Source organism: Agelaius phoeniceus, chromosome 7 (assembly GCF_051311805.1).
Source record: "Agelaius phoeniceus isolate bAgePho1 chromosome 7, bAgePho1.hap1, whole genome shotgun sequence".
NCBI lineage: Eukaryota > Metazoa > Chordata > Aves > Passeriformes > Icteridae > Agelaius > Agelaius phoeniceus.
Window position 1 is genome coordinate 40,345,878 of NC_135271.1, and position 16,614 is coordinate 40,362,491.

The 16,614-nt window shown below is 42.5% G+C and overlaps 1 protein-coding gene across 1 annotated transcript in view; it reads right to left on the bottom strand.

Moving 5' to 3' along the window:
- The window catches only part of ADCY5 (adenylate cyclase 5), a 204,663-nt gene that overhangs the window by 53,734 nt on the left and 134,315 nt on the right, over positions 1 to 16,614 (bottom strand). The window contains exons 4-5 of the mRNA XM_054636706.2: positions 2,447 to 2,558; positions 2,142 to 2,269 (exon numbers count right to left, since the gene is read on the bottom strand). Of these exons, the coding sequence (XP_054492681.2) occupies positions 2,142 to 2,269; positions 2,447 to 2,558 (240 nt within the window). The remainder of the gene's footprint in view (positions 1 to 2,141; positions 2,270 to 2,446; positions 2,559 to 16,614) is intronic.

Consider the following 16,614-nt stretch of genomic DNA (forward strand, 5'->3'; position numbering starts at 1 on the left):
CAACCCCTCCTGCACCCCTGCCAAGCCATGTTACTGACACAAGGCCAGGGAACTTTTCTCAGTAGATTCATTGATGACCAGGTGACTTTGTCCAGACTTTGCAGCAAACAAATAAGTTTGGTTATTGATTGGATAAATGAAATATCCTTTGTTAACTTCCTTTTTTCAGCTCATTTATACCAGTGGTACAGCAAATACAATTTTCATGAAGTCTTTCCTGTTTGGGGTAACACTCCCTGCTGTTATTAGACACAGATGAAATCAGCCTACAGGCAGGGCCCAGTGCTGGTGAAGTCTGCAATCAAATGTTCAGTAGTTATTTGTTACCTGCAATCAAATGTTCAGTAGCTATTGGTTACCTTAATTGTGAAACCTCTTATCTTGATCCTTAGGGGAGGAGGGGGGAAGAGGGAGAGCAGGGGTAGTGAGAACAGAATCACCTTCAAGGCTTATTAAGAGATAAGATTGTTAAATGCATTCATTATACAGCGAGTGGGAAACAAGTTTTAAAGGCTGCTGAAGAGCTATTTGTAAACAAACACTGAGTGCACCTCAGCTCTGTGTTTATTCCAGTAAGGTGGGTTGCAGCTAATCAATGAAGTCTGGACTTCCTGGTGTTATTTAGCCTTGTGGGGAATTATACAGCAACATTAGAAGGCCTCTGGATTTCATCAGGCCAACAACTGGGCAATGAACACAACATTCTGTGGGGCTGGTGGCCAAGGATTGCTGCTTCTTGTGCTTGACAGGACCCTTTGTCACCTGCTACTTAATTGTATCTCATGTGGAAGAAAGAGCATTCTTTCAAGGGCTACTGGGAACTAGTCACTTGCAATTCCTCTTAATTTGCACATTGCATACAAACCCAAAAAGGAGACTGGTCCAAGACAATGGAGTTTAAAAACAGGAAAGAAAAGGTAGAAAGTCCTGGCAGTGTACACTGTATACAGAGCAAGGGAATGCTGTTGCATGCCATGCTTTGAATGGGGACTCCAGGGTGAAAACACTGCTTTTCACCCTGTGTATTTGTGTTATGAAAATGAGGTTGAAAACTCTGGGGGTGTATTGATGTCCTTGCAGAAATTCAAATGGTATAGGATGTACTGTACCAAGCTCAGGAAGGAGGTACCTCTAGATTTTATCAAGCTGAAGTGGAAACTCCATCAATTTACTGCATGGAATAAATGGAGAATGATGTGACATGTACTTCTCTGTTGGTACCACTAATACTTCAGAAGATGCTTGCAGAAAATAAAAAGCAAAAGAGAAAGGAAAGAGCAGGAGAGGCTGTGCAGCGGGGATGGTGTAGATATCAAGGTCTGCTCAGCTACCATTACAAACTGACTGAACTTTGCACCTGAACTTGCATACACTCAAGATGACCAAATAAATCTTCCTTCCCTGAATTCTGAAAGAATTGGCCGATGAAAGCACACGTACAATGCAAACAATATTGAACACTGTCTGTAATCCTCCAAGCAATAAAACTAGATATGGGTCTCCTCTTTGTTACTCTCTAAAGACAGGAATGGTCTAACAGGGTAGCTAGTCTGACCTCAGGAGCAGGCAAAGCCCCACCACTTGTTTTAAAAGAAAAAAATACAGATGGGGAAGTAAATGGAAATAAAGCAAAAAGACCAATCTGTGTCAGTAATTAATTTAACTAAAGTAAGAAAGGCTTGAATCTGACCCTTTTGGCATAGGGACACATAAAGAAAGATTTGTTGGACTAGACAAGAGAGACTTTAGCAGAGCAGTTTTAAGGTGAGTAAAAAACTGGTTTAAAGACATAAATGAATAGCGACTGAAATTTAATAAGGTTATTACTAACCCTCTGAATTCACAATTCTGCAATCCACTGGAATCCTCCTTTGGGAATGAGACTTCCAGTAACTACAGTAATCTTTGCCTTTCCCATCATGAGGCTGAGCTCTGATATCCACATGACTGTATGGACACAAGTGTCTGTTTTGCTGCTGTCAAACCTTAACAGCATTTTGGTTTTTTGTTCCAGCTGTTTTTCCTTTTTGCTGGCCAGAGTTCTCTGGTTTGGTTACCTTGCTCCTAATATTAAGAACTAACAGGAAAGAGAATCTACTTGCATTTGTTCTGAGCTTCTCTCTGGGGAATATGGTACTTACGAGATGGCCTCTATCATATCCATTCCCATTTCAACACAGCAGTGTGCATGGTCAGCTCTTGCTTCTGGCAACCCAGACACACAGTAATAGCAATCACCCAGGATCTTGATCCGTAAACAGTGGTTCTCCTTAAAAAAAATAAGAATAATAAAGGAGAAAGAAGTATTCAGCTTATATTCATGCTTGCAATAGCTTGCCTTTTAGGGCAGTGAATATTAAAGAAATCCAGTGAACCAGCACAGTATGTCATTCTTGCAACAGGAGAATGAAAACAAGAGGAAACAAAATTATAATAGAGAACTTACAGCTGCAAGTTTATCGAATCTGGCAAAGAGCTCGTTCAGCGTCATGACCAGCTCCTGAGCAGTGCACTGGGAGGCCAGACTGGTGAAACCCTCTATGTCTGCAAAGAGGATGCTTGGGAAAAGAGAGGGGAAAAAAAAAAAGTGTTACAAAATTTGTTGCTGATATTTGTGTAAGTGTAAATTGCACACAGAAGTCTGGGATGGGAAGGCATGTGGGGTGTCCCAGCCCAGAGCAACAAGGAGATGAAGAGCTTTAATGTACCTTAGGATGCAGCCCCTACCCCACCTGCAGCACCCAGGAGCTCCTCCCAGTTAGGCTGCAAGCCCAAAATGACCAATGTGCTGCCAAATGACAATTGCAGACCTTGCCAGCTGAGGCCAGCTGTGACATAAGGATATCACATCACAGGTCCACCCAGGATGGACTGGGAAAGCCCTGTGAAAGCAGCCTGGACTGTTTTGAAAGCGCAATTATTTGAATCACAAGTATTATTAATGACTCTTTGATTTCAGTGAATCAATATTAATGTTGTGCTGCAAGGACAACAGTGGGTTGTGGGATTTTTTTAAGCTGCACAAAGATTTTGTCTCATTGATAATTACAACATGGAAAATACTGACTTGCAATCAAACCCAGCCATTATGGCAAATTTAAAACTATTCAGTAAAACAAGCAGCAGACTTTATCTATATAGATCCAAGATAAAATGTAGACATGCACACACAGTTATATAAATAGAAAATTCATGAGTTCTACTTGTATATTGGAATATTTATCCAGTGGTTGATTTGTTCTTTGAAGTTGATTATTGCCATCAAGATGTACTTGGAAAAGAAATTAAAAGTATAAATAACAACCACTTTGGAATTGTTTCTTCTTTGTAAAATAAAACTCCAACATGTTTTAGGCAAATTGCAGAGGTATGTTTTCAGTTGGAATTCCCTGCAATGCCTTCAGTCAGAAAGCAAAATCAACAAAAATATTTTCACAAGCATTTTTTGCAAAAATCCTGAAACACATTTCAATTCTGGCATGCTTTTCTTATTTTCCTTCTACATTTCAACTCCAATAAATCACCAAGCAAACATATTGCATTAAATACTTCTTTGTTAGTCACACTGATGCTAAAATGTACAAGAGAAAAACAAGACGAATGCAGGGATGTCTGAATCAAAATATACTTTGCCATTTTTAAGCACTTGAGAAAACACACAAAAATAAATCAAGATTCCACATATTTACAAATAAAAGTAAACCTCCTGAAGAAACACTCTTGAAATCAAATGAAAGCTTAGACAAGTCTGTACTGCTCATAAGCAATTTAAGTACGTGCTAATATGTAATGTACAAATGGGAAATGTCTCCAGTTCTAGTGGCAGTAACCAAATGTCTTGTTGAAAGCACGTTCCTCTTCCAACATAGGGCAAATTGCAAATTAGTAATTTTTGAACATGTTCACACTCTGCTTGTGTGCATGTTGCAATAGTTTTGTGTTAGAACAGGAGAAATCAAGACCAGCTGCTGCCCTGACATTCAGATATCAACGGGTGTATCAGAAAATACTACACAGGGATGCCCTGAGCCTTCTCCTCATGCCTAATAAACGTGGATAAATGATTGAGGTTGCTCTCTTCATTCCCCATTACTATCATTCCAGATAAATGGATCAGACATTTCTAGAAGTGAAATGGTGGCAATATTTCAACCACACAAATGAAGCAATCAGCAGAGCCCTATGGAGCTGTTCTGCACACAGATTTTGTGTTAGCTAACCAAGCACCTGGGTGCATTACAGCCAGCCAGCTGTGTGACCTGCTCTGCCACCCAACAGCCACACTGCTGAGCTATCAGCAGACACTCTCTGGGACACATGGGCTGCAGGGAATGGAAAACCTCACCAGGGTATGGAAAGGACTGCATGTGAGACGGCAGAGGACAGAGCAGGTAGCTGGGAACTGAAGATGGAGAGGACAGACACACATTCATGCCAGGTGACTGGAGAAAGAGCAGGACACAAGAGTCAGAGAAAACATTCCTTGACAACTGGAACCCAGCCTGAAGCTTCTGTCCTCTGCTCTCAGCAAGGTACTCAGAAAGCCACAAAATCACATTTTACTCCTCTGCCTAATCTGCCCCCTCCACACACTCCTGCTAGCACTGCAGCTCCTGCAGCAGAGACTCCAACCAGGTTTGTCAGTCCCAGCCCCTCCTGCAAGGGAGGAATGGAGACAGGAATTTCTGTTCCTGCTGTTACTAGCCTTGCAACCCTTACAATTCAGCCTGCTCCCTGTAAAATACCCAACAACCCAGAAGTGACAAGGAAAAGAGTTGTCTCTTACAGCAGCCATCATGGAACAGCCCATGATCCTCATCCTGTGTTTAGTCAGAGCTGTTACTTGAAATGAAGCTTGTTATATCTATGTCCTTATACACACAACACACACAGTGAGATGTCTGAAGCACCTCCAGAGCCTGCCAGTGCATCTTACCCAAACTAGCAGCCTTAGAGATTAAACACACAGATTCCCACTACTCTTAACTCCTTACTCCACACTTCAGCCATGTCAGACTAACTCCCCTCAGCAGTGAAAATATTTTATTAAAGGACCATGGTGTTGGTGATTGTGATGAAGGGCCCAACTCATGCCAACTATTTGTCAGTCTTCAGAGGTCATGGCATTTCCTTGCTGGTGGGAGGACAATGCCAGTAACAGCCTCCCTTGTGCCAAAATGTGCGGCAAATGACAGCGGGTCAAAAAAAGGTCAAAGGAAATAAATATTATAGCTATAAAATACCGTGAGATGAGTAAGGCAGTGGTTTAGCAGTACTATTAGCTGGAGCAGATTAGAAGGGATTGACCACAAAATCTGCAGTCTGGACATCAGCAACTATTATCAGCCCTGAGTCCCAGTCCCTTCATCTGGGAGGCTACTGCTTTGTGGAAAAACCAGTTTAGCATGTAATTAAAATGTTGTAATGGTTTCAGAGTTCTTGATATATTTTCCACTCCATCACGGTCTTCAGATTTACCATCTGATTGGGTTTTGTCCAGCAGTAACCAGGGTATGACCTCAAAAAATACAGAAAATGGTTCATTTCTGGGAAAGACAGGGAAGAAAAGAGGAGTTATCATTAATTTTATATGTCTTTCTAAATTCTTTCTGTTTTATTTTGGTTGAAAAGTACCACAAATTGTGTTTTAGGGTAGAGGTGAATACTTTCCTAAGCTCCTATTTCAGTTCCTATTTCCAGCAAGGACTGGCTCAAGATTTCATAGCTGTACAAGGCAAGCTCAGTTTTGTGGCTGTTGCCCTGCATGGCTCATGATGCTGACAGGAAAATGGATGGAAAAGAACCTGATGGCAGATCCTGCCATCCTTCCTTCTGCTTAGGAATCAGCCTGATACCTGTCTGGTGTCACCCAAACCCTGGGCAGGAAGAGGAAAGGCAGATACAGGGACTGGAACACCCCATAGCTGCTGGCTCCTATGGATTCCACCATGTCTGAAGGGCAGCACAGGGCAGGCTGGGCTCACAGCTCCAGCTGCTGCTGCCATGGCAATGCCAGCTCTGCCTGAGCTTGGCTCTTCCCAAAACCACCAGGACACAGCGGACTGCAAGGCCTCCATGAGCAGGATGTCTGAGTGCTCTGTGCACAGTGCTCCACAGAACTGCAAAGGCAGACTGAGCTGAAATGGTGAGAACACAGCCAGGATGCAGAGACAAGAGGAGAAAATTCCCATTCTGCTGAGTTCAGCTTTCCCATTTTTTGGTCTGTAATGCATTCACACAACAGTTAAGATACCTGTGGACAAGCAGCTCTGGAACCAGCAGGAACCTCAGTGCAACATCCCAGAGACCAGCTCAGGTCCATCCCACTACACCGAGTCCTACCACTACAGGTCCTTTAAAACTATCTCCTATAAGTCAGGTGATCCTGAGGCAGAAGCATCACAGGATCTTTGAGATGGCAAAAGATGGCAAAGGAGAACTTTCTTTGCAAGTGTGCAGGAAGGGGAGAGGTTTGGCAGAAAGCAAAGAATATAAGGAGTGAGAAGAGCTAAGGACAAGGTGAGAAGCAGGAAACCACGAGATGCTTAAAAACCACACACACACATCTACAGGGTATGATTTTGCAATGCAGACTTAAATGTCTGGAGCTAATACAGTTATTAAAGGAGGGACATGACACGTTTTTCCCTGCAAATGCAGAATTATTCAAAATGCGAAATTAAATCATGAGTGCTTCTAATGTAAAAACAAAATACCCAGCCGTGTTCTATTTCAAGCCATGTGCGTGCCATGCACGCCAGCCACAACATAAATCAAGCAAGGCAAGAAACACAAACCCTATCACCATCACAACGGTGATGCCAGTCAGGAATATAAACACCATGTGTTGCTGGAAACCAAACGCCACAGGCACTGCATGGGAAACAGAACAAAACCCCAGACTCAGAGAGCTTTAATGCCTTATAATAACTGCAAAGTGCTTTTGACTGGATCTGAACCATGGTATTTTACCACAATGAACACTATCTACAAGAGTAGAAAGAGTTCATGTGCCACGGTAAAATAATCATTGTTCACTACAAGCAAGCATTCACGAGCAAAGGTGTAACAAGAACGCCACTGACTTTAGACACAGTCTGCCCTTGCCAGTGAGCTCACTAAGCTAATGGGGGAGGACAGGGTCTCAGGGTGCTACAACACCATCCACTGCAATTGGTGTTGCATGCCATTGAGTCATACTGCGAACAAGGAAGAACAAAGAAAAAGGATGGACCAAGATGAAGCTAACAAAACTCTCACTTGAAAGGCTGGGTCAAGCTCTTTACACCAAAGCAGGGGCTTTCAGAGAACTACAATAATGGTGAAGTTGGAAGGGACCTCTGGAGGTCATCTCATTTAACCTTCTGTTCAAGCAGGGCCACCTAGAGATAGTTACCCAAGACCATGTTCAGATGTCTTTTGAGTATCTCCAGGGTGGGAGTATCTCTTCAGCATTTTAGTAAATTAGTCAATTTTTGCACTTGGACAATTGTTTAAAAGCCAGTTCCCCTCCTGCACTGTAGACCCAGAATTATTTTCCAGCTCCAGTGGCACAAACGAAGTATTATGTTCATCTAGAAGTTCCTGGAGTAGAGAAGACATCAAGATAAATCCAATCTCTCCTTCTTAGCTACTTGGGGATGGGATGGCACAGAGATCCTCTTTGTCTTCTACTCACCCTGTGCACAAGATAGGATTCCAGCTTCCAGAAACACTGAGAACATCTCATCATGCTCTTTCCCTGCTGAATTTGACAGCAGCAATAACAAAAGGACAAACCAAAAAAAGCTGAGGACAAGTTCCCAGCAGTGCCACAGTGGCCATGGTCAGGCAGCAGCATGTCTGGGAAAAGCAGCACCAATGTGAGCAAGGGCAGCAGAGCCCACCTAGGGAGGGTGAAGGGGCCCTCACAGATCATTGTGCTGAGTGACAGCCCAGTGACCAGACCAGCAAGCTGCTTCTAGACCATCTCAGGTCTCAACAGCACATCAGCCTTGCTCTCTTGGGATGTCTGTGTGACAGGCTAAAGACACAGCCTTAGCGATGCAAAAAATATTCTCCAGAACAGCAGGACATCAGACAGACCAGAGGTTAAATTTTTTCCTTTTCCTACAGTCATGGGAAAAAAGCAAACACAACAGCAAAAAGATACATGCTCTATCCTCAACTTATATGGTCATTTTGGAGAAGATCCATTTAGTACTGGAAATCACCTATTGTTTAAAATGAGCCCAAGGACTTTTGTGACACATGAGCTGGCACAGCTCCCCTTTGGAAAGAAGGACTCAGTCTTGCTCCATGTTCCACCCTGAGACCATTCATGCTGGCTCCCACTTGCTCAAGAGGGTGACAAGGGGCACATATACACAAATGTTGTGATAAGCAAAGGAGTACTGGTGAGAGAGAGGAAAACACAAAGTAGGAGGAAATACACCAAAAAAAAAGCCTATAAAACCAAACCCCTGAAAAACTGTGAGCCTTTTCACCTTTTTCTTTACAACAAAAGGCAGAAAACCTCCCTCCCATCCCTCTTCAAAGTTGCCAAAAATGTAAACCAAACTCACATGCCATATTTGAGAACTTCACTCTGCAAGGTCATACTAAGTGAATCTGGTGGCAGCAAAAACCAACAAAGAAGCAGGAGAGCAGATGGCTCTGGGAGACACTGGTGGCAACGTGCAGTCTGCCATCCACAGCCACTGCATGATGACAGCCAGGCTCTTTGCAAAGACACAAACTGCAGAGCCCTGCTTTGACTCGATTTTCCTGTGTTTGCTCTCAGGTGAGTGTTACTGGAGGTCAGAACTGCCTGAGGGGCTCATCTGGGAGATGCACATCTCCAGCACAAACATTTGTGGCTGCAGCTCTGTCTGCATTAGCAGGGCTGGGAATGCCCTATGGAAAGGGTCTGGCCCTGCTGATGCTCAGGAGCTGCTGGAAAAATGGCACCAGACTGTCCATCATGGAAATCTCCTCACCTCACTGGTCTGTCCCTCACTGACAGCAACAGGAAATGAGAAGAAATTTAGATCCTGAAATTCCTAACCAGAAGGGGAAAAATGCACCAGTCATGCAAAGAAAAGTTTTTCCATGACCTCCCTAGGTTTGCAGTTTACAAGCATGAATAGAATCCCCAGTTACTGGAACTTAGCTATAGCTAGGCAACATCAGTACTCCTTTTTTTTTATTTTAAACATGAAAAATTTGCTATCCTCTCCTTCTAAACATTTTGAGTTACAAGATTTTCCTATTTCAGCAGACTATATTTAACCAGATTGATTTTTCACTGGAAACAGGAGTAATAAATAGTCTTTTGGGAAGAAAAGCTACTTAAGGAAGGCAAAACCAAATAAAAATAGATATGCAGCAGCTACCAGCCAAACTATAGGTGTGACACACTATAGATGGCTTTGAGATGACTGAAAGAAATTTTAATCCTCCATCATTGCCAGCTGAATTAGATACTTCTGTCTGTCAACCTAAAAAAGAGATCCAACCATTCTAAATAAGACTTTGTGTTATTAAGAAGGAGAAAATTTAGACCTTTTTCATTTATCTAAAAAGGGACTTATGGGAATGCCAATTTTTTTCCAATTGCTCTGGTCAGGGGAAAAAAAACATGTAAATAAAAAAGATGCCAAATCCATTCCATCTCCAAAGAAGTTTAAGAGGGCAAAGAGGGCAAAGGATAGGGCCTTTTGCAGGAAGGACCCATGCACAGTGCTGACCCCAACCACGTGCCTTTGCTGTGGCTCTGAGCAAGCCCAAACCCACCCAGCTCTGCCTGACCAGTACAAAAGAGCTGGCAGGTCTGTCCAAACTGGAGCTGAATCCAGCCCACATCAAAATAAATGTCAGATTCATTTTTGTTCCACAATACACCCTGAAATCCAGAACTGCAGGTAAAACATAAAGGAAAAGCCATATTCTGGTTTTCAAACTTCAGGTGTGCTTTTTCCTTTGAGCATTCCTGAAGCCTGTTTTCTGAGACTGGAGCAATCTCTGATATGAAAATCCTGCTGTAAACCAATAAGTAGGACAGCAGAGCTAAGGGACCAGCACAGTTGTAATTCTGTTCAGGGCCCTATTCAGGGCCCTATTCCTTCCTGCCTTTTCGTTGAGACAATACCTTTCAAAATTGACTGAAGCTAGAGAATCAGCATGGTAGGAAAGAGAAACAACTAAAAATTTAAGTATTAAAGCAAAAGAAAACCTGTTGCAAAGGGACCATGTGCCAGCAATCCATTGGTTGTCAGAGAAGGCAAGAGAGAAATATATTTTGTCACAGTTAACAGTTTCACAAGTGTATCCTGGCTCAGATACATGGCATAGAGATGAAGTTGCTTCTAATCAGGTTTGTGATGCTTTCTGTTATATATTGTTCAGGTCTTCGTATTTGATGGAGAAAGAATGAGCTCTTCATAGCTGTGAAAACTGCCTTCAGTCTGTTCTTGTCTGGTATCATGGATATTCAGGCTAACAATGATGCTTTTGTACTCCCTAACCAAAAAGCTGCAGTGATTCTGCATGCAGCCAGCACTTCAATCTAACCTTACTTCTTCACTCTTTCCCCAGGTCCTGTCCTTTGAGTATCTATTTACTTTGTCATTTCAGCAAGTCAGGGTTTTCCCTCTGGAAAGTCACTGCAGAATGAAAGCATTACATTAGTATATAAATGTAATCATTTAAAACATTAAGGAGCAATTGTGCATTTCCCAAAGTGGGTAAGTAGCAAAATGCACACTCCCAATGGATCAGCTGAGAAGGGACAAGTGCTGTGATGTTCTGTGTACATGATTTCCATGGGTAGCTCATTAGATCAATAACACAAAGTGGTGGAAAACAGTGCTGAAGAGCACAAACATGAGTCTTCCTGCCCTTTTTGGAACAGTCAGCATGAGTGGACTCACTGCACCCCCACTTCTATACTTTAAAATGTAGTTGAGGAGCTGTGTTTTTAAAATTGCACTGATGAAACTGTAAAGAGAAATGGGCCCAAAGCATTTAGAGACACTTAACTGCACTTTATAATGGTCACTTTTCTGAGAAACACCAAGGAACATCAGTGGAGAGAAACTGTAAAATGAAGACATAATTCTTCATCAGGTATTTTGAAAGTTAAAATGGCTGCCCAAAGAAAATGGCACAGCTCATTAACTAAGGGATCAATGTTATTTGATTAATAAACAAACCTGATAATAAATTTAATAATAAACCACATTCATGTTTTCAGTGACAAGAGAGATTGGCTGCAATGTCAGAATCAAATGAAAAGGAAAAAATCCTGCAGGAAATTGAACTTGTTATCTGGTTGTTGTACACTGCATTAATTTTCCTTACTTGATAAGAACCAGTAATGAATAGATATCCTCAACTCACAACTGAAGTTTCCCAACTTTACAAGAGCTATAATTTAACATTAAGGGTTTTTCTCCCTTTTTAACATGTCACCTACCATCACATCTGAATTGACCAGTGTCACTTGGGTTGATATCTATTTTTGGTTCCCTTTGGTGACACAGAAAACTCCAGCTTCCATGGAGAAACAAGGTAAATATAATGAAATTCTGTACAATTGGTATCATCAGTAAAACCACTCCTCCTCAGAAGGTAGTTCAGGTGAGTTACTTCATAAAGATTCTATGCAAAGATGATCCTTGAACGGGGAATATGAAATTCCATGCACCTCTTCAGCCCCTAATTTATCTCATATTCCAAATACTTGGCATATTTCCATGATTTCATAGAGAGTAAGCAGTGACACTGAGCAACTGTTAAAATGCCATTGGTGCTAGAGAAGCAACAACACACTATTTTCTAGAGACAGCAGTATGGTATATAGATAATACAGAAAGATGCTCAAGGTGACATGGGAAAACCCTGGCAAAGCAGGAGTGTGAATCCTGGCCTCCTAAGCGCAGGAAACATCCACACAAACCCTACTCCTGGCATGCTGGAGCAGGAACCATGGTGAAGGCAGGTCTGCTCACTGCAAATGTCTCTCTAACTTTCCCCTAAATCTCCCCTGATTTTGCACTCAGTGGTTTCTTCTCATAATGAAGCAGACATATAATTTTAACTTGATTTCAAGAGAATTACTGTAATTGCCACCAACAGAAAAATAGATCTGCATATAAAGAAATGGCTTTTCTCTTGCCTTTTCCATTGGAAAATTTAATTTCTGTGTTAATGCATTAAGATATTTCACTAAGCCATTTGCTTGCTACTCTCAATATTCACAAAATATTATTACCAAATGTAGTTCCTGCAAACAGCTATTAGTTTACCAGTGTTCTAATATCAATAAAATCAGTAGAATCTGACCAGGTCTTTTCTACAGCACAGAAAGCCACCTTGGAGACCACTTAAAGCATATAATATGGTAATGTGTCTCATAGTATAAAAATAAGAGGAAAGTTGCTGTTTCAGATCTTTCTACATCTATGCAAAACCAGTCTAGCTAATTTCTGTTTACTTTCTATGCCAGCACAGTAGCAGCAATTTTGGTTTTCACAAAGCTGCATGGAATGGAATTTAAGTGCCAGGGAGGACACATGCCCATGTGAAATCTAACAAAGCTGGCAACAAAATTGTGGCTGACGAGTCACAGGACAGACAGGTTGGGACTTCTCCTCTTGGGGATCTGGGGAATCCAGAGCTGAATTCACTTGCAGAGAAGGAAGGAGTTTGAACAAACTGCCCCAAGCGAAATGTCTTTTAGAATACCCATGTTAACAGCCACACTGATCCTGTCCCCAGCACTGGCACATTCAGGTTTCTAACAGATGCCTGGGATTAGAGTGATTTGCTCCTCCAGACAGGAGTAGGCATGGCTGTGGTGAAGTGTTTCTCAAACAACACATCTGTGTTCTCCCTGGGGTCTGTGCTGTGGCTGCATGGACTGAAGTGGCACCAGGTCCCAGTGAGCAGGGCCTGGGGCTGTCAGGCACATCTGGAGCAGAGGGCAGCGGGAGGAAACGAAGCAAACAGAACACAAACCCTAAAGATCTTTGAGCAGCCTGCAACTTGCAAGATGCTCACTAAGGCAAAGTGCAGCTGTGCTATTTGGCGCTTGTGTGGCTGGGTTAAATGCTCCTGCAGTTCAGATATCAGGAGATGATTCCCTATTCCTACACACCAAGCCACTCTCCGGAAGCCTGAAAATGCTTAGCACAGCTACTCTATTTCTTAAATACCACAATAAACAAACTTGCAGAAGTGCTGCATTCTAATAGCCACTGCACGGAAAGAAAGCAAGAAGGGAGGAGGGGAAGTGCAGCAGCCCACACAACATCAAATGCTGGTAGGCTCAGTGCTAAATAGCAGATGATTCTTACTGAATAACTGCCCTAGATTTTGCAAACAATACAGGGAACAAAAATAGAAACCCATTTACATATTGCTGTTAATAACTTTATTTATAGTGTCACAGCTAGAGCACAATAACTGCAGCCATGGCTTAACTTGAAAGCCATTCACTGTGGAAGAGTCAGACAGATACTGCTTTCTCAGTCCTTATGCAACAGAGAAAAAATCCTGCTAACAACATCCAGTCACCAGAGTCCTTGTAAACAGAATCTGAAAAGAAGTTAACAGCAGTCAAAGCCAAAAGCAAACCATCCCCAGGATCTTTTTGGCTTCTGCACCTTCTGGCTACTTAGGACATGCTGTAGTTAATCAAAGACCACCAGAGCTAGAAACCCTGGCAAGCAATTTTCCACTTCAGTTTGAGCCTAGTGATAGCACCTTACAGGAATTCTTGACTGTTGTTTAATTTATTTCTTTGGTTGCTACTTGTTTGCTTGAATTAAGAGGTACAGACAGGGCTCAGACTAGGTCAGCAGCTACAGTAAGAAACAGTATGTGTCCAGCATTAAAGAGAATCCCTCCCACATCTGTGCTGCCATCTACATGACTGTAGCCAAATCGTACCTGGGAGCCAAGATTCCTGCCAGATAAAATACCACCGGCCTGACACAAAAAACTGGCATATCTTTAAGGTACAGAAATTTGTATCCTTGATTCCATAGTATTTTGCAAATGCCTGCTATTTATAAGTAAATGGAGTGAAACGGAAAGCAAGAAAACCATCTCCTATGACCCATCACCCAAAATGTGAGAAAACATGGATTTAATTTTCCCTCTGCTTGAATACAGCCTGAACTGGACAACTGGCTATTTTGGATTGGGAACAGGGGTGCCCTCAGGACCTCATGCTGCAGCTGCTCATTACATATAAAATACTCAGAATAATTAGAGGCAGAGACAGCGAGCGCTCCGCTCTGCCCTGCTGATTATGGTGCACGCTGTGACATGGGACAGTGGGATTCAAGCTGCTGCTCCAGGGTTTGATTCTTTTATATAGAAAAATGAAACAGAATTAACAAAAGAAAATGAGGATGCCTTCTTCATTTATGGCCTCTCCTAGGAGATGTGGCCTCAAATGCCCTCTGGTACATGGGAAAACCAAATTCAGATTACCTACCCTGGCAGTGGGCTCCTGATGAGCATGGTGTGCCTCATCCCTTATGCCTCTTCAGGTCTTTGCTACCTCTGTGTTGTCCTTTCTGCCACATGGAATGTCAACTGAGTTATTAATTCTCTGGGTTTCCATTTTAGTGAGGAACAGGAAGATATCCCTTTGGCCTGGCAGCCCAGCCATGGCCCGCTCGCTCCCCTGCACCCATGAGAAGTGCCCAGCACAGAGAGAGTGTGTGTGTGTATTTGTGTGCCTCTGTGTGTGTGTGTCTGTTTGTGCGTGTATCTGTGTGTGTGTGTCTGTGTGTGTGTGTATTTGTGTGCCTGTGTGTGTGTTTGTGTCTGTGTGTGTGTGTGTATTTGTGTGGCTGTGTGTGTGTATTTGTGTGGCTGTGTGTGTGTATTTGTGTGGCTGTGTGTGTGTTTGTGTCTGTGTGTTTGTGTGTGTGTTTGTGTCTGTGCATGCTCCCTGCTGGCTCCTTAGGCACAGCTCCTCAGAACCTTCACCACACAGTCATCAGGATATTTCTGCAATGGGAGCCAAGCATGTCTGAGCTCTGATCAGCCTCACCACCAAGTCAAATTAAAGAACTCACTGTTCATCCCAGGTTTTAACTATTCAGACAAGATACCATTTTCAGTTTACTTTTTTCCCTGCTGCATACTTCCAAGGAAAAGCAGCTCAGCAGGTAAGCTACACCTGCAATTTCAGTGTCCCTGAGCTTTGCAAGAAATTTGTAATCACTTCCAATTTCAACAGAAAAATGTTACTCAGTTTACAGCTGAAAATTATAAAGAGTACTAGATAGTAAGAACAGAATATCACAATTTACACTCTGTAACACAACTTTGTCTCTGCATGAGACCTGTCATCCTAAACTGTGACCTGATGATTCCACAGAAGGGAAGAATCTTAGGGAAGAAAGGCGAGGATGTGAGTTTTTTCTCATTTTTAATTGAAACAAAGTAGAACTATTAAATGAAAAGGCCTCTTCTTCTCTTGCCTGGAAAGGAAATTAATCTCACAAAGGGGCTTACAGTAGCTTTGAATGCAATCCAGAACAAAAGATTCCAAATGAAACAGAATAATTATACTTTTATGGATCAGCTCTTGGCATTTGTTGAAGCCTGATCTGTAACTGCAATGCTCAAGTTCCCCTGAGCAGAAGCCAAAGTTTTGTTTGTTTTGTCCCACAAATTGATTCTTATTAGCTCATTCTTTGGAAACAGCCATGGCACAAAGCAGTGGTGCATTGGTGTGCATGTTCCTGGGAATGGAGGCTCTCCACCAACACTGCTATGGCACATAACTGTCCACATCTACACCTGCTTGCATCTGGTTTCCACTGCCCTTTCTTTTTTCCTCCACAGAGCCTAAAAATTGGTAAATTTGCTCCTTTCTTTCCAAGGGTTTCATCTTCCCCATATTTTTTGCCTACCTCTCCTCCCCACTAACATCCCATCAGCTTTGTGACACAGGTTCTCTAGTTCATTCATGGTCCAGGGAGTTACAAAGCACTTTTCTGAATTGCTGCTTCATTCAGCACTGATGTATGGGTCTGCCAGGCCTTGGAAATAACAGAAATTAAATAGTTGTGAGAAGAAGGAGGGTTGTCCTAGTAACCCTCTATTAGCAGCAATCCCCACGGTGAGCAGGAATGGAGCCAGTGCATGATCACACTCTGCAAAGAATCATGCTTACATGAAAAAAACCTACCCAAAACAACACCATCAAAACATCCCAAAACAATGAGCTGACATGGTGGATCAAACTATCACTACTGTAACTCTGCTGGGAAAATTCCCCACTGCTTCCTACCTGCACCTTCCCCTCCATGTGAGAGGACAGGCCGTGCTTTCAGGTGCTTTGCACAGCTGCTGCTGGGACACACAAGCATTTACAGCTGATCCTACAACTCAGCAAAGCCCTGGACACTCAGCCTTCTGCATGCCACTTACTGGGGAGATTGCTGCAACAGGAGGCCAGGAGAGAATGGTTTGCTGATGATCACACAGATCCGACTTTCATAAATAGTTTTATAAATATTTATAAATAAATTTATAAATAGCACACCAGGTTTTTCAACTTGGGGGTCGGTTCTGTAGAACTGCAGATGAGGAAGTTGATTTTGAATG